We start from the raw sequence: 27,007 nt of genomic DNA on the forward strand, positions 1-27,007 counted from the left end.
TAAGTCAAATGTTTGCTCGTTGGTGAGCTTACAGGGTCAAACATTGCGCACCTGTTTAGGACTTCCTCACTGCGCACCGACATCTGCAGAAATCGTCCTCGCCAAAGAGCATCCCATCCAAACATACGTTGCTGCGCATTGTCTGAGGTCGAATATCCATCATATTTCCCGTTTCCCCTATCATAATTTGGAGCTCTTGCCCTCACAGAGACCTCATGCAACGTTTTCTCAGGTTATCATCATCCACTTAGATTATCTTCCGTCAAGATACACACCAGCAGCAAGGCTTCTCCTTGTGGTATCTCCAGTACCCTCAGTTGTGCCTAAGTATTCCGGGTGTAAAGAAGGTTACTCCCCCAAAATAGCGCTAAAACAGATGACGCTGCTATTAATAAATGAGACATACGGGGATCGAGTACACATCTATACCGATAGTTCGGTCTCATTTGCCAGCTCTTCAGGTGACGTTGTCATTCCGACTACGAAAACTACAATCAAATTCAAATTGTCACACATGACAACATCAATGGCGGCAGAGCTTGCTGCCATGCAGGCTGCTGTAACATACTTCCTGCAAGAGACACCTCGGAAATGAGTCATATTTTTCAATATTAAGGCAGCACTTTAGAGTCTGCATTTTGCTCTACATCATGGGACTTGTGAGCAGCTGATATAAGAGATAAGGGAAGACCACCATCAAGCTATCGTTCAAAGGCATGAAATTATGTTGCTGTAGTTACCTGGACATACCAGCATTGTTGGTAATGACCTCGTCTGCCCATCTGGAAGCCCAACCCATTCCAATCCCTTATCCGGAACCAACACAGCAAGAAATCTTCATATCATGGCTAAAAAAATGACGCACAAATACTGGTCTTCTCCCAACCTCTCGAAGTGTCATCTACATAGACTCGATCCATCCCTAAAGCTACAAGTACCCACAAAAGGGTCCCGCTCTGAGGCGACAGCATTGTACCGCCTCTGGCTCGGAGTGGCATTTACAAAGGCCTACTCTTTCCACATTGAAATGGGGGATGCGCCCATGTGCCACCTTTGTGGAACGACAGAAACGATTGAACACATGTTATGTCTGTCCCAAGTACGACGACAAGCGGGGAGCTCTCCGGGCAGCAATTAACCAGCTGGACAACAGACATTTTCGGACATGAAGTCCTCAGACAGTGGCCGTACGCGTCGATAGTACAGAAAGCCATGAAAGCGTTGTTGCTGTACTTGACGTTGACAGGTCTGGGCGACCCTGTTTAAACTTGGCGCAAACCTTGATATGTGCGCAAAACTGTGCTTTCTTTCCTCTCTCTCTTTTCATCCCTATACCCCTTCCCTCAGTACAGGCTAGCAAAACGGACCTGCGTCTGGTTAACCTCCCTGCCTTTACTCTCTTCTATTTCTCTCTCTCTTTTAAATGTAGAATTATTCCGTGCGACCAGTTCGAAACGTGCATCAGACTGCGGCCATGGGCAGTGCGAAAGAACATATGTTTCTAATGTGCCCGCCTTGCACGGATTATTTGATCTATTAAAGCATTCATTTGCGGAGAAGGACTCGATTTAAGGAATTACTTCGTATGTTTCATAGAAACACAGTAAATATGTATTTATTTACTGAGTTCGGTACATAAAGACAAAGCTCTCCAGACGCCGCTATTCCTTAGTATGCTTGCAAACTTACGCATCGCTTACATATGTTTATGTGTGTGTGTGTTATTTTGTGGGTAGTGGATGAGCGCGCCATCATATTGAATCATCGAGTAGCACCATGTGCAACTTAGTTATCAATTGTGCAGTAGAGATGCGCATGAGAGCTTGATTTATGCTGTGTGTGGCCATTGACATGCCTGCCAACTCTCCCGAAGTTTTCGAAGTTTGCAAATTTGGGCTCGTTGTGCGAATTTACGAAATATAAAGTAAGTTTGCCAAATAATTTTAAAGGTGTAGATCGTAGAGGTGGTGTGCAATGTTACAAAAATATGAATGCAAGGAAAAAGGACTAATTGCGATGGTATTTGCGCCTCCTTCTTGTGGAAGTGCACGACTCCCTACACATACCAGCCGGGAATTTGCTTCGAGCAAACCAGTGTATCCAGTGTAACTTATGAAGCAAGCGAGATCGGCAACAGAAAAGTCGCTTAAGATATTGTTCTGTGCTTGATTTCAGGAATGAGATTATCGGATAGAAGGGCAGAAGGCAGATTGGCTCTGCCTGACGGGACCCTCGCGCCTGAACGCAAATAGTCAGAGCATGCAGCAACGGAACAAGAACATCATGCATTATTGTTATATACAGAACACAGTACTGCAACGTAAACAGAATGCGTTGTTTGTGAGCCTCTGCTGTACTAATTTTCCTACTGCTTGCGAGCTGCTTCAAATGCTAAAGCTTCGTAATAATGTGCGCACGCATCCGAAAAAGGCGTGTGCTCAAAGCAATGTTCACAAAAATGCGTGCCATACTCTCTGCGTGCGATCGTAGCGTGTAAAGAACGGCATGCCGAAAATGCGTACCATCCTAGCATCTAAGAAACGGCGGTACAGGGGAAATCGTGGTACTGCGTCCAGTCCTCATCTTGAGCGTTATTTTTCGATTGAAGCAGCAAGTACCTACAGCAGTAGTTCTATAAACTCAAATATGTACAAAGGCATCACGGGCGCAAGACCTAAGCGGAAATGGCATCACGGTGATAGTAAAAGGCTTGTTTCGTGCAGCTTTAATCAGATGGGACCATTCCAAGCTTACTGCGAATGAGGGCTATAAACATATCTCTCTTGTGCAATGTCACGAGCCAGTCGCATGCTCTAATATCAGAAAATCATCTTCTCTGTACGCCGAATTATTACAGGCCTCATTAGAAGAGCTGTCGTGGTTATTTTAGTTAAGGAATCGCTTTCTGCTTCGTCTAATCTAAGTTGATGCTGCTGACGACAGAGGTAGCCCTCTACCGCATGCAAGAAAACTCAATCATTGTGCCATTACGAGACATAATGTGAACTCACCTGACAGTCATCTTTCCTTCAGGACGACGTTAAGAAGCTGTATACTGGGCTGCGCATGGCCCATGAGTAAGTGTCCTGCAATAGAACTTCGCATTTAAGGCACGCAGAGGAAGCTGTATTCCGTGCACCTGAAAAAGCCTATGTTGAGTTATATAAGTGGTCTTGCTGCGCTCACGATTATGACAAAGGCTGTCTCAATTTGCAGATGTTTTGTTGCAGCCTGAGAAAGTGATCACGTTCAGAACGACGGGAGGCACGCTCGATTTCGACATCTTTCTTGGCGACAATCCCGATGACGTTGTGCGCCAGTTCACAGAGGTGCGTTTAAACTTTGTTTCATACCGGTAGCCTCAAACGCTCAGGCCAATTTTTTTTCTTTTTTTTAAGACTGTGCAGTCGAAACAATACCTGTTTTCAGAGACGTACTGCTAGTAGTTGTGAACGTTACTGAACGTTTCGTAATCGCTAATAATCAATTAAGATCTTCCGAATAACCTTGATGACTTAGATTAAGGCATACCTTGCAATTAACGTAAAACCAATGTGTACTCAAGGTACGTAAACTTGGAGACACTTCAGCATTTCAAACATGTGCTTGAAACTGGTCAAGAAGTTATGAAATCTATCCTAGTGTTACGATGTTTCTAAGACCAAGCTCTAATTCTCTGCAATGCACTCGCTCAGTGGGGTGTCTAAATGCCTCGGCACACGCATGCATAACTGCATAATATGCTCAGTCTTACATACGTTCCACCAATTGAACTGAAGGGCCTCCGATTCCTCTTTGAGACTGGAGAATTTAAAGAAGGGTCTCGTACTAAAGATTTTACGGAGAAAATACATCTATAGACTGATTGGTTTGTGGAAAACGTTTGTAATCAGTTATGTGAATCTGATGTAGTGATCCTTGCGAATGACTATCGCTATAAAGCCCCTATGTTTTATAATTTTAGGTTTGCGTAAGGTAGCCGTGCCAGCGGCCAAACCCCATATTGCTTGCATTTCTTCGTACCAAATGAAGCGTTCCGCGCACGATGCCATGCGTAACAGCGGGTTTGTTTCAGCTAGTTGGAAGACCAGCAATGCCTCCTTTCTGGGCACTGGGACATCACATCAGCCTGGATGCTGAGGCCGAGCTTTCACAAGTCTGGCCCCTGCTGCAGAAGCTGCGCAAGGAAGGCCTTCATGTGGTGAGTGCGGGCGCTACGCAAATCTGTCAGCGTCTCTTCAGCGTAGCGCACCACTTCGATGCACCGAAATGTAGAAGTGGTAAAACATCCAGTATGAAAGAAACAAAACGATTATTACTATACAGAAGCAAGTTTTTTTTTTGTGCAAAGTTAGTTCCTACCTGTCGTAATGTTACGTGGAAGAATAACAAGGAAACGATAAAGAACTAAGTATCACCCCATATGCGATGAAATAGGAAATGGTAGGTGTTGCTTTAATCGACAGGAAGCTGGCAGTGTGTTAGATGATAGACGAATATGATGTACAGGTTGAGAATATGAGGGAGACGTAATGTCGGGCAAGTCGTTCATTGAGTAGAGCAGATGTTTGGTTGTGCACAAGCGTGTCAGAATACGGCTTCTAAGGACACCCAACGCAGTACCCAAGCAAATCACGTGATGCGATGAGATTCGGAAATTTTTTGCACCTGATCGAGTAGGCTGCCGCAAGACAGGCGTAAATTGATGTCCCAGGGGAGCCCTTTGTCCTGCTGTGGACATGAAATATCGAGTACTGCCCCTATAATAACAGGAAAATTACGCAGACTCAACGCACATCTTTATATCTATGTGAGGGGAAGCTTTCGTGGAGCAGTTAAGTAAGTGCCTTACAACAGTTAACCTCCTGCGTAGCGTTTTGTAGAATAGCGATTACGCATATGCGTAATCGCAACCTATCACGCAACTCCCGCGCCTTAACCACGTGACCAACGCGCTGTCAACACTCCCCCAGGAATCAGCGTAATATTCATTACACAATATCCGGAATCATCCTAGTTTACTCGTGCACTATCTCCAGGATCGGTCCACCTCACCAGGCGAGAAACCGATCGAGCATGCATTTGAAATCCCGGGAAAAAAAGACATAGAAAAAAATCGCTCTAATAAAGTAATTGTATGATTGAATGTGCACATTTTTTGCAATGATGTTTATGCACCGTTTCTAGTTTCATCGTGCAATTCTGTAGAGAGCAGAGCCACCCCCCGGTGCATCTGTAGGCGTAATACAGATGTCGGTTAGGGAGTGAGTGCTGGCCTTTGTATGAGCCATTTTCAAGGCAGAAGCGATAGCCACGATAAGAAAAGGCCGCGAGGGTTTGCAAAGGAACATTTCTTTTAATATTCCTTATTCACTCTCGAGCTAAACGAATAGCTCTGCCAGGTTTGTGGACGCCTTAGTATGACTTGTATGGCGTTACCGCATAGCAGGGCAGAATGTGTGTTTGCGGACGAGAGAAGGCATGCACTCTCTACACGAAAATGCTTATTTCTTTCGTCAATATAAGCTTACAGGGCTAGGAAACGAAAAGAATGAACGTGTATATAATTGTAATCACAAGTAACGGCGCCTATACATATATTTTGTCCCTACAGAGCTTTTTCCTTGAATATGCATTCGCATATAACAATTAAGTTTAGAACAAGGAAAGCAGTTTTTTGTACCAGACTGCTTTCTTTGTTTGCCCCGTACTCGAAAGGTTGTTGAAATTCCTGGAATTTAAGATTGTCTGTGAATTTTTCCACGTAGCGCGTTCTCATGAATGGTGTAATATATAAACTAGTTTTTGAGCTAATAATTTCTCTATGATATACATTACAGATACACATTAAATGCGAATGCACTACTGTACTAAATTCTAATAATGTATACAAGATATACATTAAAATAAGATTCGACTCTGTTTTTCGCTCGTTCAAGTACACTGGACTCATTTCAAACTGTTCATACCAGTACGCGCTGAAACTGACTGGCTGCATCTTCCTTTGTTTACTTTTCCATTAGCGCAGTAGTTCAGGTTTCAAAGTCCATCTGCATGAGTAACCTCTTATAGTCCTGTGCATCCTCTCGCGTGTATGCAGTGTTCGCCCTATTCCGCTTTCTCTTGCATCTGTTCCTCTCTTCCTTTACCCCTAGACCAGGGTTGCCAACCGTAGGTTTGTCTGGTTAATCTCCCCGCCTTTCCTCCGCTTCCTTTCTCTCTCTCTGTTCGTGAGGCTATCAATGAGAGATGCCGTAGTGAGGCTGAAGTGCCAGTTATCGCGCCAGAATATGAAGCCTGAAATGACGGCGACAGTTGCGTAGGGGTCGCGTCGCTCGCACGAAGGGCGGGGTCCTTTTCAGTGTCCGACGACTGTTCCGGCATAGATTGTGGCGCCTATGCGATCAAAGGCATCATACTGGAGGACGCCTTGCTGCGAGTTAACATGACCGCTACCACCAAAATGAAACGGAAGTCCGGCGCCTTGAACGGATTCCAAGCGGTACAGGACACACCCAAGTCTGAGCCGTTCCAACCCAACAGTGCATTCAAAGCAACTGAAAAGGCAACAAGCTCTTAAGAGTAACAAAATGTTATTTTTATTGCACTAATCACGTCAAGATGGCAAACTTGCAAAGTAATTGCTCACACATTGCAGACTGTAATATGACAAACCATTTTGCTTGATCTCTTCATACTACTCAAGGCAGAAGAACCAGTAGTTGAACACACTGTATCAAGTCAATAAAATCATTAAAGCAGGCTTTGGTCACAAAGCAAGTTTACAAAGCTTTGCAAACTTTCGCATCAGAGACAAGGAAAATGTGCGCCATTAAACAGCGCATTCAGAACTCACAGGAAAAGATACTTGGGACTCTGTCTCGCCTGTTTTACTTCTTGCAGGCCATGCAAAGTGGTCTTTTGTGAAGTAGCCCTGCATAAAAGCAGTTTCAGTGATAAGTAAACAGCCACCGAAACAAGTGCACTACACAACAGCTGTGCTTTGTCTGCTACCTTGCAGAAGCCCGCAATTTTTGTAGAAATAGAAGGAACGAAGTAGTGCATATATATAGTGCGATACATGAACCTCCATCCCAAAATGAGACTGCAGGTCCTTTAGGTCATCTTTTTTTATGAAACAGCGCTTAGTAAACATACAGGCCGAATTTTACATTCTTCATTTCAACTAAGGCCGATCAAACAAGCAAGATATTCCGGGCGGTAAATGCTGAAGCTATCACAGCTGTCTCATAAGCTGGAGCACGCGAGGTTTTCACCTAACACAAAACAATGAACACAGCATCATTCAACGCTACATGGAAAATCAGAATGCCGACAAAAGATATATAAAAAAAAAACAGAGAAGAGAGAAACCAGGGTGCAGCGGGCAAATTGTATCTGCTAGTTTTTACCCTGTTTTGAACACACTGTTTTAGGCTTGCATAGTCAGAACAATCGTACAAGCAACGCAGCGAATTGGGCGAGTTGGTAAGTTAACATTCTTGGCGTATATGCGCAGCGCGACACAGACGTGTCGTTCATCCTTTGTTGCGCGTGTGTGTGGCGCTGCACATATACGCCAAAAATAGTACAACAACCTCTCTTGCAAGGCGTACGCATCTAAGCGTTAACAAGGGCGTCACTCGAGATAAATGTTGCTTTATGTGTAAAAAAGGCGAACTGACCTCGCATACCCTGGTCCCTTTCGGAGCCACCCAGTCTTGGCCCATAAGCTGTAGCCGTACCTGTCGCCGGCGCACGTCTTTTTGTCAACACGGCACCGCGCAAGAAGCTTTGCCACCTCCCGTGCGGCTTGTGCAGTTTGGTGCCCTGCACCAAGTAATATGGAATACAAATGCCACTATGATGCGTTTCGCACCATTTCACCAAGGTCCCTGATTTATATCGTCGAATACCGTACCTGCAACCCGCCGCCGATGAACGAAGCGCACGCTCGACGGTTCGCTCATTGCAGTGTCGATGGCACCTACGGAAATGACGAGTAGGCGTCGGGCCCGTAAAGTTGGCTTCGTGGCGGCTCAGTTGAATATTTGAGGTCATTTTCTACCAAGCGACAGCGCTCGGCTAATAGCGGTGCGAGCGGCACCGGAAAAGTTACGGGCAACTCTGCTCTCTGCGGAAACATATACAGGAACACTAGAATCAATCGCAGTTGCCGTCATGCAGTTAAGACAGGTGACACCGACTATGTTAAGGCGGCTTTAGACGAGTATATTCGTCGAAAAAAACACATGCGCGCCATTACGCAACGCCAAATGTCCAAGGCCGAGCACGAAATGCTCCTTGACACAAAGAAGCATAAGGGAAATGTGGGAGCGAAATCCTGGGCAAATGCGGCATCCCTCCACAGGCGGCCTATACCGAGTCCACAATTCGCGGCGAGGAGACAGGGGAGAAAACGCCAAGTCTTCAGCTGGCGCTGACTGCTCACCTACGTCAACTGTACGGAACGCCACAACGCGCGAGAGGGGATGACACTGGTATCTCTGCGAGTACGGTTACGGAAGGAGATACCGACTTGCAAGCACGCCGAATGGCTGTCGAGAGGGTGACTGGTCGCATCAACACACGCGCTGCCTGCGGTGTGGATGGCATACGGGCTGGAGTCGTCAAGTATCTGTGGCCAGCTGGTGACAATTTTCAGTGGAATTCTCGCCGGTTATGACATACCATCAGAATGGCTCCAGAGCAAGGTCACCCTTATTCACAAGAGAGGCAGTCACACTGGATTGCTCAAACAGCAGGCGATATATTACGTGTACTGGGCTATCAATCTGTGTGCTCAGCCTGAATACACGCTGGACAATGACGAGAACCTACGCAAGGCTTCAAGCCAGGCTGGAATATCTTACTGGGGCTTTAACCGTTGATTCGTGGTTCGCGGGTTATGGAATGCGGTCCACGTCCCCAAGCTTACCTTCGCCAATGCACTTATCTGCCGGACAGCCCAAAACGGGAATCCGTGGAGAGAGGTTAGCGAGCGGTAGGCCGTTTAGGAGCGGGCTGCCCTGGTAGCGTCGCGAATGATGCTATACAGGGAGACCTCGTATAGTCCAGCGTCGAGGCAAGGGAAGTGCGTAGCAACGTTGCGTATGATGGCAGACTCCGGCCGGTGGCTAGAGAACGCCTTGCACGTAAAGTCTTCGATTATATCAGTACGAACTGCGTCCGCACATACTGGATGACCCACATTCAACACCTGCGCCGGAAATTCAGATTTTTCTGCGATGCCATGCGAGCTGTCAATGCGCAAAAATGGGCCAGAAAAGTGAACGAACGGGTGCGCCAAGAGGAGAGGTAGGCATAGGGCCTAACTCTGGAGTCAAAAGTTCATGATGTAGCAATACGGAGCCTTGAAGACGGATATCTGCCCGGAGCCAATATACGACAACAGCGTCGGTAGAAGCCTGTTGTTTGAGGCGTGGGCTGGAGCCCTTAGCTCCCTAACTTATCCCACGCGCTTCGACACCAATGACGAATGCACACTGTGTAGGGCATGTGTCCAGCTAGATAAGGATGTAGAACACATTTTCAGGCGATGTGCAAGTCTGCAAACACCCCCGGAGGGAGAGGCAGCGCTGCCGACCAGGCTAGGCTTTCGTGGCGATAGGTGAGGGCACCGGCACCCTAGCAGCGGTAGTGTCAGTGACTAAACGACGCCTCGCAGAGTGAACGATGAGCTTGCGCTGATAGAGCTGCACTGTGAGCAATGGACAGGTGACGTGACAGTGCGCATTACGTTAGTGCAATTAATCTTATTTATTTTTTACTAATTATGTTTATCTATTCATACCAGGATAAGTTTACCCGCTCGTTACAAAGGTAATGGTCATAGATCATCATTAGCAGCAGCAGCATACACAATCACGATAGAAAAGTTAAGAAAGAAATCAAGCATACTTATTAATCGAATCAGGTTGTCGATTACTGGAAGTATGAAAGTACATTACATGCAAATATATGGATGCACATACGCAATCTTAGGATGTTTCGATCTCGAGAAGTGACTCTTTGACAGCTGTTTACCCGACTATAGCGCATAAAGTAAGCTTACATGCTTTCGTGGTGTGGTAAAATTTTGGATCAGCGCAGACTTTGTTTTGAATCCGACAATAACATGTTGAGCAAAGTTGCACTTTACGTAGCCATTCGTTCATGCTATTCATATGCATGTATCGCATATAAACTCTTTCTCCCTTTGTATCGTGATACTCAATGCATGACGCGTTCTTGATCATCAAACTAAATATAGATTTGACTTGACGTTTTCTTTCCTTTTTCTTCAAGGCAGCCTTGCATCTCAATGAAGGTTTCGCAACCGAAAAAATTGTAACCGACGACTCCTTGTGTGCGGACAAAATCCGGAAACTTCGGAATGAGACAGAAAACTCCGGCATAAGATACCTGCTTCGAGCCGTAAGTATGGCGCTTTCTTTATATAGTAAAGCTAAATTAGAGCGTGTATAGCTATAACTTTGGCTTTCTGTAGGGGAATGTTATCGAGGAGCGGCATCGACAAATCTCAACATATCAACAATTTGCTCAGGTGTGTAAATTTACCTAAAAGAACATTGGACAGTACCGATCTCATGACGTCTGTCGATGGTAATGCGTTCAGCATTGAATCAACATAACGACACATCTTATTGTCCCCGTCGAAACGAGTTATGTATGAGGTGCGTACTGCAAAGGGACTCCTCTTTCGCGGACCCCGACGAACACTCGGTGCCATTTAGCGCCGCCGTCACGAAGCCTGCCCGTGACCTCTGAAACGCATGGCGCACCGGAGTGGGCGAACGCTGAGAAACGCGTCATGCGGCAAACGGGCCCCTCTCGCTTCTTTCTGGACACGCTGCGCCATCTGGCGGCGCTAACGCCAAGTCGAAAAGTGCTTCTCGCTTATATTTTTCGCAGTTTTTTCGGATACTTGTACCCTGTTTCGTAGCTTACAAAAACAAAACAAAAGAAAACAGGTAACATATCAAGCCTATGCGATTGACTCGCTCAACGTGCAACTTCTGTGGAGTTTTCTCTTAGAGCGATGCACTTTTCTTGATATTGGATGTTCTTATAAAACTTATGGCATGAAGCGCATAGCTATACTAACTCGAGCCATTATTTTGTCATTTCAGGATCCCCTGTTACCATCATCAGCGGAGCATATGATCCCATTATTATTGAGTGAAAGTAGCAAGAGCGTAAGTGTAAGTACCTGCTCAAAACTTCGCTCACGTGTTTACATTGCGTCAGATGCGTTATCGTTGGTAATCTCAATGACCTTTTTTGGGGGAGCAAACACTGCGTGACGCTTTCTCAGGAGCTTATTGTTGTGGGGATAATGTGGACATAAATACTGTTTGTAACGGTCTTTATTATTGTACGCGGCAGAACCAGTGCTGAACAGCCGTAAAATATAGCGCAAGTTCAAGGAAGGAACCAACCCTGAGGCTTGGGTCTTCGCATTCCTCACTTCAGGGGCCAGGCGGCAGTACCAACTCTTGGCTCTTTTTGTCGTTACATGTGTGTGTGTGCGTGTGTGGGTGTGTGTGTGTGTGGGGGTGTGTGTGTGTGTGTGGGTGCGTGTGTGCGTGCGTGTGTGCGTGTGGGTGGGGGGGGGGGAGTGGCAGGGGGTGGAAGACTGAGAGGAGGATAGCAAAATACACGCCGGCAGGGCATACATACCCAAGAACAGCCAGGGAAAATGCGTAGAGACCAATGTTAATAACCAATGAAAATGGAGAATGACAAGTTGTTTTCACCGTATCGTAATGCGATCGCATTGACATGCAGGCGAATAAGCTTCGTGGAGCTAAATTCATCGGTGATGTACCCTGTCTCTTTTCTGAAGGACCTGACAGATACTCATTTGCATAGGGAAAAACTAAAAAGAAAGCATGCTAGGAAAGACGCCGCGAAAGATAATCCGAGGACACCTAAGCACTTCGTGTAAGTTGTGAATGCGAAATTATTAATGTCCAATTGGACGCCGCTGAGTGGTCCTTCGAGTTATGAACTCGTGAGCAAGGGAGCGCGTTGAGACGGTTGTATGACGCCTCCTAGATAGCATAAGGCCGATGCACTTCGATGCGTGACGATACCTTTCCTGACTGCCATATAATCTAATGAGGAAGCTGCCTAGTAAGCTTCGGGGATTTTGTCGTCACCGCTTTCGCTACGCTGCGCTTGCCAATGGAAATTTCGGTCCAAGTAGCATGATGTCATAAGCAGAGTGCGCAAGCGTGCTATCAAGGAGGCGCTGGTTCAGCCGAGTGGGTAAGAGACTCGGCTTCTGAGCGTGGGCTCATAAGTTTCCGCCAACGTTCTTCCTTTCGAATTTATTCAGTCTTTTTATACACTAATTTCTTTACAGCGATTACCGAGGCCAAGTTAGAACGCGGTGAGAGCTGGCGCGAGAAACGAACGCGTGGATAACACGGGCGTCCGAGAGCGAGGATACGTGGCGTTACGGCGATGGCCTTTCCCTCGAACAACACCTGGCGCGCTAGCGATTAAATGGTTATTCATTTCGCCCACTCTTCTCCGTCGAGGCACGCACGTGACGGGGCGTAGCAGCCAATGGGAATTTAGGTACCGTTCCGCTGCTACAGACACAGGCTTTTTCGCTCAATGAGCCATTTGGTGCTTTCACATACAAAAAAACTTCAGCAACTATTACAATACTCCCTAATGCGAAATTTGAGCGCAGCTATATGCATGTTGTCTTTTCGGGCGTACTGGCGCAGACAGTCTGTTTCGTGCGGCACGTTGCAAGCGGAGCGAATCTGGCGTGAAACATCGCGCTAACCGGGAGATCCCGAGAAACAGTGCGTGACGCGTTCGCGCGATTCGCAGTACTCACCACAGACAGACGACCGCTCATGCAGCGGTTTGTTTCCATATATGGCATCGGTGGGCGTCATCGGTGAACAGACGTCGAGCGCTACTCTGGGGCCATCTCGTTGTCATCGTCGCCACAGAGCCCATGTTGCGCGGTACTACGCTTTTTTTCTCACGCTTTGGCCATGCCCTCCTCTTTCGCTTTCCGCTTCATGGTGCCGCTGCACCCTCCTCCTCCGCCTTCCCCCTCGCGCTCTTTCACTACAGGCGTCTTTCATTCTCCACTGAGCTCCGCGTTATTTTTTTCTTTAATTCTTTCCTGTGCTCGTTCGCTCGGTTTAGCCAAGGGCCGCCTATGCTTGCCACAGGAACGTGCGCCTACGAGCTGTGCTCTACAAATATTGAGGTAATACTCCTCGTTCACAACATTTACCATCAACTGTAACGAAAGCACCGTGAAGAGCTAGCGTAACATTGTTCTTCACCGCTCTGAACAAAGTATGTTCCCTGCGCAGACGGGTAAACTGCGAAACGCATTCTGGATAGATGTTACCAAACATACGGATGGTTTATTGCCCGACTGTCTGGTACTGTATACGAAGTTTGCTTTTCTTGTGGTGGCTTCACATACATCGCACAGGTCGTGGTGTCCACGACCTGTGCGAGCATGCCGACTTGCTTGCTTCAACACCCGCCGCGTTCGGACTTGGGGTATCGCGGTGCGCTGCTGTGCTCGAGGCTCACACTGCGACTTGACATTGCGGATTCGATCCAAGCAGCAGCCGTGGAATGCAAAAAAGTCTCCCGGATTTAGGTTCAGGCGCACGGTAAATAATTCAAGGTGGTGAGACAATGTGAATTCCCCACGACGGGTCACCTCATAATGGGATGATGATTTTGGCACGTAAAACCCCGCAACCAAGTGCACCAGATCATAACACCACTGATCACAACATCCAACAATGCCTAGACCATACAGGGCAGTCAAATAAAGCTTAGAAATTTGGCAATGGCACTGCCGTTGATACCGAAGCAAAAAAAGCTGCTGATACAATCGATAGCTCATTCTTCAAAGCCACCGAGGTTCATAGCCCGACAAGATCCCGGTACCCGACCAATACTACATGAGTACGAGGAATACCGTGTAAGGCAAGACGACAAGTGGAAGGTAGCCACACTTAGACACAAACATCACAACCATACAACACAAACCCATAGACGACGTGGACGTACTACATGTACTCTTCGAACTCGTCTTCAAAGGCAACCAGAAACAGAGCGCCTTCGTCCTAAACATGTACTGCACCCCCCCTCCTCCGCCTAAGGCAGGAAAACATACGCAAACTCTTTAGGGACACCCTCTGCCTCGCCAAAGATAGTCCCCGATTTCAACGCTAAAAACAAGCTTTGAGGGTACCAGAGGCAGGACTACAAGTGTCTCCAGCTAGAAACACTAATCTTACAGTGTCAACTCACACTCATCACAGATCCGAACATACCGACCAGGAAAGGGAACAGCGTAACCCGCGACACCACTCCCGACCTAGCCTTCATCACACATCCCACAGGAGCCGAGTGTCTCAACACACTGGAAAACTTAGGCAGCGATCACTACACATTGAAGTTAACACTACAGACTGGACGCCTACGCAGGTAGATCGGCAATACCAAACTCACTGACTGGCGAAAAATGAGGGAAGCCTAAGAACAGGACGAAGAAACAATGACGACCTCCGTCGACATAAACAACACCACACAAAGGAAATCTCCAGAACTAAAGATACCCCAGAGGTGGATACCCACTTACTACACCTGTGGTATGCGAAACAGGGCCTCACCCGCCGCTGGAAAATACAGAACAACAGGAAACTGAAGACACACATAGCACAAATAACAGCGGAAACAGAAGAATATACCATGCAACTCGCCTTGGAGAACTGGTGTACGTTTTGCGACTCCTTCGGTGGCACCCTGGATACGGCCAAGACGTAGCACATATTCAAAGCCATCCTGGACCCCACCAAATCCAAAGGAGAAGGACACAAGGCCCTGGAGCGGTTACTACACACCTACCCAGGTAACAAACAAGACCTCATTGATGTCAGTACCAAGTGCCATGGAGATCCCGCTCCCACACAACCATGAACACTCCTCACCGGACAACCGAACCCATTAATGGACGAACCTATCACAGAGAATGAAATGAGAGCTCCCATCGCAGCCACTACCTGTAACACAGCGGCGGGCACAGGTCGCATCATGAACTCCATGATCAGAAACCTCAGTGACAAGTCCATCTCCGCGCTCACGGCCTTTCTCAACCAGCACTGGGAACAAGGTACGGTGCTGGTGATGTGGAAACATGCACGAATAATCATGGTCCCTAAACCGAGCAAGAAATCTGCAACTGGAAACCTCAGGCTCGCCACGCTCACGTCCAGCCTCGGCAAGGTCTACGAGAAAATTATGAACACGAGTGCAGATACACTTAGAAGACAACAAACACCTTCCGGACACCATGTTCGGTTTCCGCACCAGCCTGTCTACACAAGACGCACTACTCCAAATCAAGGAGGAGGCCTTCAGCAACGTTCCTCGTAGCGACGAACGCGTCCTTTCGACACGAACGCGTCCTTTCGACACGAAAGCGGACGCGACGAACGCGTCCGCTTTCGACAACGTCAGCCACCAAGGAATATTAGAAGAGCTTGCCAACACCAACTGCGGCGAGCGAACGTACAAGTACGTTCAGAGCTTCCTGAGCCACTGCACGGTTGAGCGGAAGATGGGGGAGATCCAGATTGCAGTGTAGCACCCTCCCAACAAGGGCACACTACAAGGAACTGTCATCTAACCCACGCTCTTAAACGTCGCCATGATCGGCCTCGCAAGAAAACTGCAGGACGTAGAAGGTCTTCGGCACTTCATCTACACAAACGACATAATAGTCTTCACCAGAACAGGGTTATTATAAAAGCTAGAAATTATCCACTATTTAATTTGGCAGGAGCCTTTTGTCGGGTCCTACTCCGACTGCATGACTTTTTTGAAATTTTATATTCATTTAATTTTTAGGGTCTCATGCGTTTGAATATTTGATGACCTCGCTGTTTTCGGCGCAATGAATATGACAATTGTTACTTAGAACTGCTTCTGCGTTTGCTTCACTGAACTGCTTGTTGTATTTTCTTGCTTATGATGAGAGACCTGCAAACTTTATTGCTGTTGCAAGAGGCACTGCCTCAGTTCTGTGACTAAATGCGTATGAGTATTTGTGTTAGCGAGTAGTAGAGATGGCACGGTCAAGAGCACATTGGAGTACTATCTATAAGTGAACGCCCTCTAGTTCTTTCTGAGATGTTAAGTAAGTCGCAGTACTTAACATATCAGCCCATGTGTCTGTTCACTCCTATTACGGGCGTTTGTCTTCCAGTCTATATGTTTAGAGCCGTTGTTCAGCGATGATTACAACATAGGTGGCCTGCTGTAGTGCTAGTACATTGAGTGAAACCGCACACGATTTGATCGTGTTTCGGAGTACATTGACTTGTGCTGATTTCCTGGGTTTTGTTTGTTTCTCATAAATAGCGGTCCATTGCTCGTGGAGTGCTTATATCTGTCGTTCGTACTTCCATTTTCAGGACGTTGCTTTCGTAGACTTTACAAACCCGGACGCTGAGAAGGCGTGGACAAAACGCATCTGGTCACTAAACGGGGTGGTAGGATTTGACGGCCTATTACTGGTAAGCACATTTGCACTGCGTCGTACTCACGTCCTAAGCGCAGCGTAGACGAAATGTATAGCACACTATCATGTAGGTGTATGTTTCGTGCTCTTCTTTCGTTAGTGCTAAGCCAGGGGTGCCTCCAGACCCATATGTGAACACTCGCAAAATGCTGATTTGAAGTTTGTAGAGGCGCCAGCGTGAGGATAACTAGACTATCAGGCTTGGTCGACTTGAGTAGGTGGGAGTGATGTTCGTCAACAGTTCGTCAAATGTTTAAGCCTGTTGCTTTATTGTTTTCCTTGGAAGCAGGAAAAAGGAAGATGCATTGAGCCATAAAGCAGGCTCCTCTGCAATACAGATCGGCGCATAACCAAGCTAAGGTGAAGTAATATCCATTAAGCTCCAAAGCATAACTTCTATATTCGAGTGCAACAGGTGGAAAAACCATGGCCCGTACTCACAGGAGCTTCTGTCGCTAAAATTGTTCGCAAGAGAAAATTCTTGCCGATCATGGCACATACAATTAGGGAAGGTGGACGACCGATGGCACAGAACACTTATCGATGAAAAGCTTTAAGAATATGGTTCCCGAAGTGTAGTCCCCATGGAAACTCTTGAGAATGCCTTTCCCGCAAGAATTTGCTCGCGTTGTGTGCACGATTTCTATATTTAAATGTTGCCAGGCTGTGCTGATCGGGCGACTCAAGGAACTCACACCATTGGGGTACCATTTGTTCGATTTCATGGTATCGCAGTGTCATCGTGATTGCGTAGTCAATTCCGACTCTTGTTATGCTTTTACGGGCTCTATAGAAACAACGGCATATTTTAGTTTCAGTGGTGAAGTTTCATTATAGTAGTGTCGATCTGGCGATGGTAACTTTTTTTTTTAGATTCTCAAGCAAGCTTACTTTATAACACGAGTTCTGTAGTGCAGTCAACGATGAATGCTAATTATAGGTGGTGTACGTGCGAAAAAATGCATTGTCAAATAAATTACTTACACGGATAATACGGTAAGAATATTAGGAAAACGGAGAAAAACTCTTTGCGAGGCGCCTTAAAGGCTGGCTTCCGTGCATTATTACCGCTAGCAGGGAGAAAACAGCTTCTGCTATTTTCGTTGCCTTTAAGGTGACACTCCGTGTCTTAGAGGTTTTTATCGATATGGTACACGTAACTAAGACTACTGTCATGCTTTTTGGTACTGGATGTTTGATAGGAAGAACAAAAATGTGCAAATTAGCGCGGAGGCGAAGCTGAGGGTACTCGACAGCACAGAAGTCAATCTCAAAGGCACTAAATATAATCCGACGTTTTTGATAGAGAGGTTAGAGATAATCGGTGTAGGCTAATGAGGCACGTACGAATGTATCGGTTAGAAGTATTGCGCCAATGTGCTTGAAAGTTTGACGGCCTGCTAAAGATTGCTGCCAATGCGTATGGAGGTTGGTATCGGGCAGCAGCCAGTTTCTTGACGCTTTCTTGACGGTCCCAGTTTCGGGCAGAGTGGTGAGAGATGACAGAAGACAACAGTGATAACAAACAATGGCTCGAAAGTATGCTTGTTCTCTTTGTACGTCACTTCCTTTTTACTGGCGACAGTCTTCGTTAGTCCGTCTTCTGATTATGAGCTTCACTCTTGCGATAAGTTATAGTAAAAAATGAATTTCTGCAAATTATGTTGGCTGCTGCGATTCAAGAGCAAGCTTTAGCTCGGGGTCAACTAAAAATTTTCATGTTACCGGCATATAAAGCGCCGAAATGCTTTCGTGAGAGAACGGCTGGGATGATTCGAATGAAGTTTGTTACAAACGCTTCATCAAACTGCTAAGTTCGAAAACAATCTAAGCACGAAGTTTCCAAATCTGTAACTCTTCACTGGAAGCAGTTATTACAATCGTATCAATTGTACCTTTAAGGACATAAAGACTGGATAAATATGCCACGCGAATTCACAGGTTACGCGGACATATTACAAGATTTAAACAGGTTTTGCAAACATAAATTAGTGGCATACTTCAGAGCAATGTATACCAAGTCAATTCAGCACGTTTTGAATGTATTTTTAGGTGCTGCCTTCGGAATTGTGATGCATTTCTTTTTATTGCCGAGTGAGGAGTTGTAAACTTTGCGCTGTAGTTTAGAGAAAATTTGATGCTTTCAGAATTTTTGTCAACAATACATAGTCTAAATAAAAGGTGCACTTTCTAGAGTGAGCTGATTTTTTAAATGCACCCGACCTCATCAAATTTGGGGCACTTGTTACCGACAAAAACGATTTTATTTGTTCCCATTGGTCCGATAGGAGCCCCCGAGCTAAAGCTTCCTCTTAAACTAACGTCCTTGCGGCAACGTTCTGTTTATAGCTGGATGCACTAATCCCTCAGGTATTGCGCAGCCGTGATGCACAGTAATTTGTGCGCCGCATTGTGATATAGAGCCAACAGACGCTCTGAGAGTGATGGCGCCTGTGCAAGCATTTCGGATGGCCGCAACAGGACGACATTGTGCGCACGCAAAATAAGATGTTGCTCGCGAGAACATGGCGACATCAGTTATGAGAAGCGCTTACTGTCGCATAACATGAGTTCAGAGCCCACCAGGATTAGCTCAATTCTGCTATTCTTTCTTCCGACAAGGTCCGCTTGTACCCTTTCCGGGTGAATTTCTCGTTCACTGAAGAACTTTTTGGGCTAATTTTCTTTTCTGAATTATCTTACATCGATCGTAATAATTTTGTGCCATATTTTTTTAGGCTTTGCAAACGCAGGTGTTTTAGGTAAGAGACGTGAGCGTAATTGCTTCCTTTAAGGGACTTCATACTCTGCGCGAACCCTGGCATCATACAAGATGTAGACGTGCTCGGCAAGGTGCACTGCAGTGACCATAGGATGGTAATAACTCGAATTAGCCTAGACTTGAGGAGGGAACGGAAGAAACTGGTACATAAGAAGCCAATAAATGAGTTAGCGGTAAGAGGGAAATTAGAGGAATTCCGGATCAAGCTACAGAACAGGTATTCGGCTTTAACTCAGGAAAAGGACCTCAGTGTTGAAGCAGTAAACGACAATCTTATGGACATCATTAAGGAGTGCGCAATAGAAGTCGGTGGTAACTCCGTTAGACAGGAGACCAGTAAGCTATCGCAGGAGACAAAAAGATCTGATCAAGAAACGCCAATGTGTGAAAGCCTCTAACCCTACAGCTAGAATAGAACTGGCAGAACTTTCGAAGTTAATCAACAAGCGTAAGACAGCTGATATAAGGAACTATAATATGAATAGAATTGAACAGGCTCTTAGGAACGGAGGAAGCCTAAAAGCAGTGAAGAAGAAACTCGGAATAGGCAAGAATCAGATGTATGCGCTAAGAGACAAAGCTGGCAATATCGTTACTAATATGGATGAGATAGTTTAAGTGGCTGAGGAGTTCTATAGAGGTTTATACAGCGCCAGTAACACCCACGACGATAATGTGAGAGAGAATAGTCTAGAAGAAATTCTAATCCCACAAGTAACGCCGGAAGAAGTAAAGAAGGCTTTGGGAGCTATGCAAAGGGGGAAGGCAGCTGGGGAGGATCAGGTAACAGCAGATTTGTTGAAGGATGGTGGGAACATTGTTCTAGAGAAACTGGCCACCCTGTATACGCAATGCCTCATGACCTCGAGCGTACCGGAATCTTGGAAGAATGCTAACATAATCCTAATCCATAAGAAAGGGGACGCCAAAGACTTGAAAAAATATAGACCGATCAGCTTACTGTCCGTTGCCTACAAAGTATTTACTAAGGTAATCGCAAATAGAATCAGGAACACCTTAGACTTCTGTCAACCAAAGGACCAGGCAGGATTCCGTAAAGGCTACTCAACAATAGACGATATTCACACTATCAATCAGGTGATAGAGAAATGTGCAGAATATAACCAACCCTTATATATAGCCTTCATTGATTACGAAAAAGCGTTTGATTCAGTCGAAACCTCAGCAGTCATGGAGGCATTACGGAATCAGGGTGTAGATGAGCCATATGTAAAAATACTGGAAGATATCTATAGCGGCTCCACAGCCACTGTAGTCCTCCATAAAGAAAGCAACAAAATCCCAATAAAGAAAGGCCTTCAGACAGGGAGATGCGATCTCTCCAATGCTATTCACAGCATGTTTACAGGAGGTATTCAGAGACCTGGAGTGGGAAGAATTGGGGATAAAAGTCGATGGAGAATACCTTAGCAACTTGAGATTCGCTGATGATATTGCCTTGCTTAGTAACTCAGGAGACCAATTGCAATACATGCTCACTGACCAGGCGAGGCAAAGCAGAAGGGTGGGTCTGAAAATTAATCTGCAGAAAACTAATGTTTAACATTCTCGGAAGACAACAGCAGTTTACGATAGGTAGCGAGGCACTGGAAGTGGTAAGGGAATACATCTACTTAGGGCAGGTAGTGACCACGGATCCGGATCATGAGACTGAAATAACCAGAAGAATAAGAATGGGCGGGGGGGCGTTTGGCAGGCATTCTCAAACCATGAACAGCAGGTTGCCACTATGTCTCAAGAGAAAAGTGTATAACAGCTGTGTCTTACGAGTACTCACGTATGGGGCAGAAACATGGAGGCTTACGAAAAGGGTTCTGCTGAAATTGAGGATGACGCAACGAGCTATGGAAAGAAGAATGATGGGTGTAACATTAAGGGATAAAAAAAGAGCAGATTGGGTGAGGGAACAAACGCGGGTAAATGACATCTTAGTTGAAATTAAGAAAAAGAAATGGGCATGGGCCGGACATGTAATGAGGAAGGAAGATAACCGATGGTCATTAAGGGTTACGGACTGGATTCCAAGGGAAGGGAAGCGTAGCAGGGGGCGGCAGAAAGTTAGGTGGGCGGATGAGATTAAGAAGTTTGCAGGGACAACATGGCCACAATTAGTACATGACCGGGGTAGTTGGAGAAGTATGGGAGAGGCCAATGCCCTGCAGTGGGCGTAACCAGGCTGATGATGATGATGATGATGAATTTGGGTCAACGAAATAGCTACAATTTTTTTGCGACATTCGGTCACACTCGCTTGATTGAGCTTTAGATTGATTGCCGTGTACCTTGGGTTGCCATTTTCCTTTACTTGGCAACATGATCAGTAGCCATCAGACCGATTATATGAGGACACCCTACGTTTTAATGTAAACTTGAGGTCGTGACTTAACAATACTAGCATCCGTTGATATGGACTGGCTCCGCAGTTTTACAATTGTCTCTGCTTATGATGGCTAGCAGCAATGTTTAAGAGAGATACGAGAACGGTTGACACTGGCAAGTAATCTTGTGTACCGATGATTCCTTTGTGACCGCCTTATTGCTCATATTCAGCAGAGAGCACAGCGAGCTGAATTTTGGGAAGTGTACAAAATATTTGCACGGTGAGTGGCATTGATTGCACGAGTGCTTATTGCAATATGTCTCCTTCTTCAAGGACTTAAACGAGCCAACCTACCCTCGTGAGGGCAACCAATCAAGTTCTAAGTGCACGGCAAACAAGTGGAACAACCCACCTTATCCTGTTGGTTAGTGCTTTCATCAAAACTTGATTTTGCGGCCGAGATGCCAAGGTGTCGCCTATTGTTTAGATGCCACCATTGGTGCAAATAATTTTATTACATGTAGAGATTTTACGAGACGTGCTGGCTCGGTAAGCCGTCGTAGCATTGTGCGACGAAGGTGTATGATGTTGAATATTTGAAGGGCAGCAGGCTTGTACCAACAATGACTTTCGTGTTTACTGGCGTTAATTTCTGTCGTCGGCTGGGAGTCTAAACTTGTGCGGTGGCTTCCTCCCTATTCTGTATCTGTTCTGTTTGACCTGGCGGTTTTGCTTCTTTATTTTGTATTTTTGTCTGCATGTTTGTATAAAATATGCTCCATCGGCCTATGCAACCCTTGCGGCGTCTAGACGCGAAATTCCGAAGGTTGCCTTGCGGTGGTATGTCAATAGCATCACTTATATTGAATACGCTGAACACTGCAGGCTTTCAGCACGGGGACACAGGAATATTCGAGAACAGCGTGTGTGGTGACGTCAACCAGTCCGCCGGCATCCACTACAGTCTCCACAACCTATACGGCTATCACCACTCGGAAACTACTTGGAAGTGAGTCTTCAAGTAATACCCTGCGTCTCCGTAAAGGAAGCTCTGAAGTGCGGTATATTGGTTAGGCAAGAGGTGTAATGCAAAATTCTTTCCACTGGCATCCTGACCCCCTCAATTGCTATTAATAACCACCCCCAGCCTTCAGTGACGCTCAACTGTCCATACAGAAAAGAAAGAAAGGAAAAATAAGGAAGAAACACCCACCTGAGTGTGTCCTCCAAATAATTCTCAATGACTGTTCATGGGTGGAAAAAATGAGATGGGTGATGTGTAGGCGAAATTCTAAAATTTGTGACCTAATTGCGGCGCGTTCAATAAATTATATATGCAAGTGCTCCGGACCATTACAAATGTCTTTTACGAATGCCACATATTTCAACCCTCTCGCTTGGGAGTTAAATATAAATGGTTTATTAAAAATGGACTGCACACTATGCCAGATTATTAGGCCGAGTTGCGTATCTGTGGATTTAACAGTTATTCTAAAACAAATTTCTATAGAAAAGGCTCAAAAACATTGTATGGCCATATGACGATATGTGTCTTAGTTTCCCCGAGAAAACTCGACATCCACTAAAGTTAAATTTAGTGGGCATGAGTGGCATCTTAAGCGTAATGTGAAGCGCAACTTTAACGTTTCTGGCTTAATTAGGGGCGCTAAAGAGAAATACAGAACCCTCTTTTTTCCTGTAGCTTCATGGATTATGCGGTGTTCGTCACTCGTTTTCCCCGGTATCTGCTGTGAGCTAAATGGGGAACCTTTTTTATATTTGGAGAAAATAAGGAATGCGTTTTGTGTGGTGCGATGTGAAGGCCTGTGGCAACGTTTGCAACCAAACTGCGTGTGCTGTGGTTGCGCCAATGTGCGTTTCACTTATGACGCTGAATTGATTGGTTCTCACGGGAGAACTATAAGGCTCCACCAAGATCAAAGTGAGCGAGAACACAGCGAATAATATAGACGATGTTCTGGAAACGTAAACTATGTTAGCATGGTAAACTGCCTTTACAAAAAACTTCTTACTCAAGTGCTAGAAAGTTCTGCGTGCGTGCGAGGTTTCAATCAAGAGAGTAATACGCGGGCTGCGTGCTAAAGTAGATGCAAGATGGCGAGTTGTATAAGCACATGGTCGATGGATCTTCAAGTGCATCGGTACACAAGTAAAGAATGCTGCAGAAAAGCCGACAGGACCGCGTTTCCAGTAGGTGGTTTAATTACTGGGAACTGGCATTCTTAAAGGAGTGCTCGGAAGCGGCAGCTTCGCTGGAAATTAGGTCTTTTTTTGTGACGCTGCACAAGTCTGCTGTCTTTTTCGACCACTATCGATCACTTCATGCGTCCATCGTTCTCTGAACTTTTCTCTGTTTGAGACGTGTTCACATATTTACCAAAAACGTTTTGACTGACTAAGCATTAATTGCAGGAAGCTGGGCTGTACTAATCAGTCACACCTTGCTTACACCGGACATGCTTTATTCCTCCATCAAGTGCCGCCCATTTCAGTTCGCTGCACTCCGTGGTATATTCGAGACATTTATTTCTAGTTCCTTTGATATGTTGCACCGTTTCTTGCAAGCTACGCGTCTAAGCCAAAGCGCGGCCGCCTCCGCTTCGAGGAAGCGTTGGTGCGAGTCAGTGATCTCTAACTAGGGCTACCCAGATAAACCATTTAAATGCCACTGACACGTACTAGAGGGTAAGGAATGGGCCAGCTGGAAATCCTCCGTGGGCCGGAGTTTAGTGACCGTCGTACAATGGTAACTGCTTCATTGCGAAGGGAATGAAAACGCAGCCTGGAACGCCTGAGGTGGTGGAATGAAATTATGAAATCTGTAGACATTAGATACAGTCGGCTGATGATTGAAAATGGTAATTGGCGATCACAGGCACATGCCTAAGCCTAGTGGCGGTCACGAAATAGGCAGATGACTACTATGATTAACTGAGTCATCACTGAAAACGGCATATTCGCAAATAAAGGCTCTTGAAGCTAAATCTTGATTTAAAAGATACACATATATCTATTGTTAGCTATCGTGCAGTTGGCGTAGAACACGTATCAAGAAAAAAAAAATGTAGTACAGGTCAGCACACAATTAGGAAATTTGTGGAAAATTGAGTGCAGTCCATAACGCAAAATAAAGATCATTTCATATAGTTGAGGAGGGCGTTCGTGCTGCTGCATGCATCGTTAAGCTAAGGATGAATGCTTTGCTAAACTATCTTGCTAAAGCTTGCGTATATTTTGTAAATAAATATACTTCTTCAATAATTACATCATAGACGTTACACTTGGTTTAAAAGGTCGCGAAATTGTAAAGGTACAGGTTTTGGACTGCGAACTAGATTGTTCACTACCAGTGGCAGTGCGACCACAGGATCAATGTAGTGTGTTTTTAAACGCTACGTGAATGCGATACGAGTGTAAAATACTTCAAAATTTTATGGAATATCCACGAAATTACAAAGTGTCGAGAAAATGGGAATAGAAACTGATGAGACAGAAATCCAGAGCAGTATTCTCACCAATACAGGATACTGCGGGGCACTGTCACGTATTACCTCCTGCGGACGCTAATTACCCGAGCTGATGGGCAGAATGCTCGTCATTCCAGTAAGGTGTCAAGCCTGACACCTTGTAGAGCAAGAGAGATGGTAACTTCAAGATTTGTAGAGATTGAATATCGTCACAGAAAACGGAAAGGAATAGAAAAGAATGCGCAGCGCAGCATGCCAGTCATGCAGCGCAGACCCTGAGCCCATATTGGCATTCGTTCACGCGGTGTTCCTACGCGCTAGCGAGTTCTTATCAAGCTCCATGGACGTGACAGTAAAGTATTGGTAAAGGTTTTCACGATAATGGCATGAAGCAGTAGCATCCCTTTAGAAAGAAATGCCCAGCCATGACAGTATATCGCCGGATGTGTTTGCAGTTCAGCAGACCGCTATTAGGTTGAATCCGGTTAAGCCGAATTTCCGGACATCAGGAACAGTGTGTGAGCATGTCGTTGGCGTCCGAGAAGCCTAATGCAAAAAAAATCCGCTCAACAGGAATTCGGTTGTGTCGAACTTCCACGGTTGGTACTCCTTTATTAGCCTGTAATGTCTAAAATCATTTAGCGCATCTTTTGCAGCAACCCGAGAACGATGAATAATTTCTTGGGCAAGCTAGGTGGAATGCGATCTCTTGCTGACGTGAACATGTTTGCGCAGTACCGGGAAGCAATAATTACTCATTACTTAGCTTTAGGGCGCGGAAAGCGGCGCATCGCATTGTGCGCCTCCAATAAGTCTCTTTTCACAACTGCCTTTTAGTTGTAACGCTGCTTAATTTGTAGTTTCGTGCGGCGATTATTTACGTGCACCAAAAGAATACATTACAAGATTTCTTTTTCTATTACTTATGTTAAGACCTAAACGACGAATAGACTTTCACTGTCCCTTTGAGATAGTATTAACGAGAGTATAAGGTATTGCATTTAGGGCGTGACCTACTAGCGATGAAAACAAAGACCGATCATATTACACACTTTACCCTCTAAACATAATAGCAGGTGTGAGAGTGGAAATTTTGGAAATTTGATTCTACATTATGCAATACTTTTTGCACTCACTGACATGGGCACAGAAATGGGGCACGGGACACACAAATCGCCTGGTTCACATGTTGGGTTTTTTTGTGTCCGAAGACTTTCGCTGTTAGAGGCGCCCCACTGTAGGCGGGGGGGGGGGGGGGGTGCAGGCACAGAGGGAGGAGGGTTCTTTCAACGTGTTGCTGGATCTGAATACAGGCTAGAATTTTTGCATTCGGCCACCCTCGTAATTCGGCCATTGCATTCGGCCACCCTTGGCCACCCCACACTCGCGACCACGTGTCCAACAGCAGAATGTCACAGCCACTGAACCACAGCGATGGGTCTGGCATGGAAAACGCAGGTGCCCAATTAATACGCCATCAGTAACGAGAACAGTAAAAACTAAGAGACAAAGAAGGCGGTGATAAGGTTTGACATTTCTTTAAGTTTCACGTAATTTAGAAAAAAAATCCCGTTTGGCAAACAACATAATTCACGCATTTGAGCTGCAATATTTCAAGGGGCAGGCATCACTAAAACGAGAAATTGAAGCACATCTTTAAAAAATTAACGAAATTTCACCAGTTAACTCCATAGTTACTGTACTGCAAATATTGCAATTCACGAACTATAGACGGCGAGCTTTCAAGCCGTATCGACTCGAAATGAACGTTCAGATTTGTACCCATTTCG

At 45.7% G+C, this 27,007-nt stretch overlaps 1 protein-coding gene across 1 annotated transcript in view; it reads left to right on the plus strand.

The window, feature by feature from the left end:
* LOC126525091 (lysosomal alpha-glucosidase-like) overlaps positions 1 to 27,007 on the plus strand; it is a 90,444-nt gene that overhangs the window by 13,119 nt on the left and 50,318 nt on the right. The window contains exons 7-13 of the mRNA XM_072287323.1: positions 3,217 to 3,329; positions 4,076 to 4,201; positions 10,309 to 10,437; positions 11,154 to 11,219; positions 16,500 to 16,601; positions 22,063 to 22,153; positions 22,615 to 22,738. Of these exons, the coding sequence (XP_072143424.1) occupies positions 3,217 to 3,329; positions 4,076 to 4,201; positions 10,309 to 10,437; positions 11,154 to 11,219; positions 16,500 to 16,601; positions 22,063 to 22,153; positions 22,615 to 22,738 (751 nt within the window). The remainder of the gene's footprint in view (positions 1 to 3,216; positions 3,330 to 4,075; positions 4,202 to 10,308; positions 10,438 to 11,153; positions 11,220 to 16,499; positions 16,602 to 22,062; positions 22,154 to 22,614; positions 22,739 to 27,007) is intronic.

The sequence above is a fragment of the Dermacentor andersoni genome, chromosome 3, assembly GCF_023375885.2.
Source record: "Dermacentor andersoni chromosome 3, qqDerAnde1_hic_scaffold, whole genome shotgun sequence".
NCBI classification, from domain to species: Eukaryota; Metazoa; Arthropoda; class Arachnida; order Ixodida; family Ixodidae; genus Dermacentor; species Dermacentor andersoni.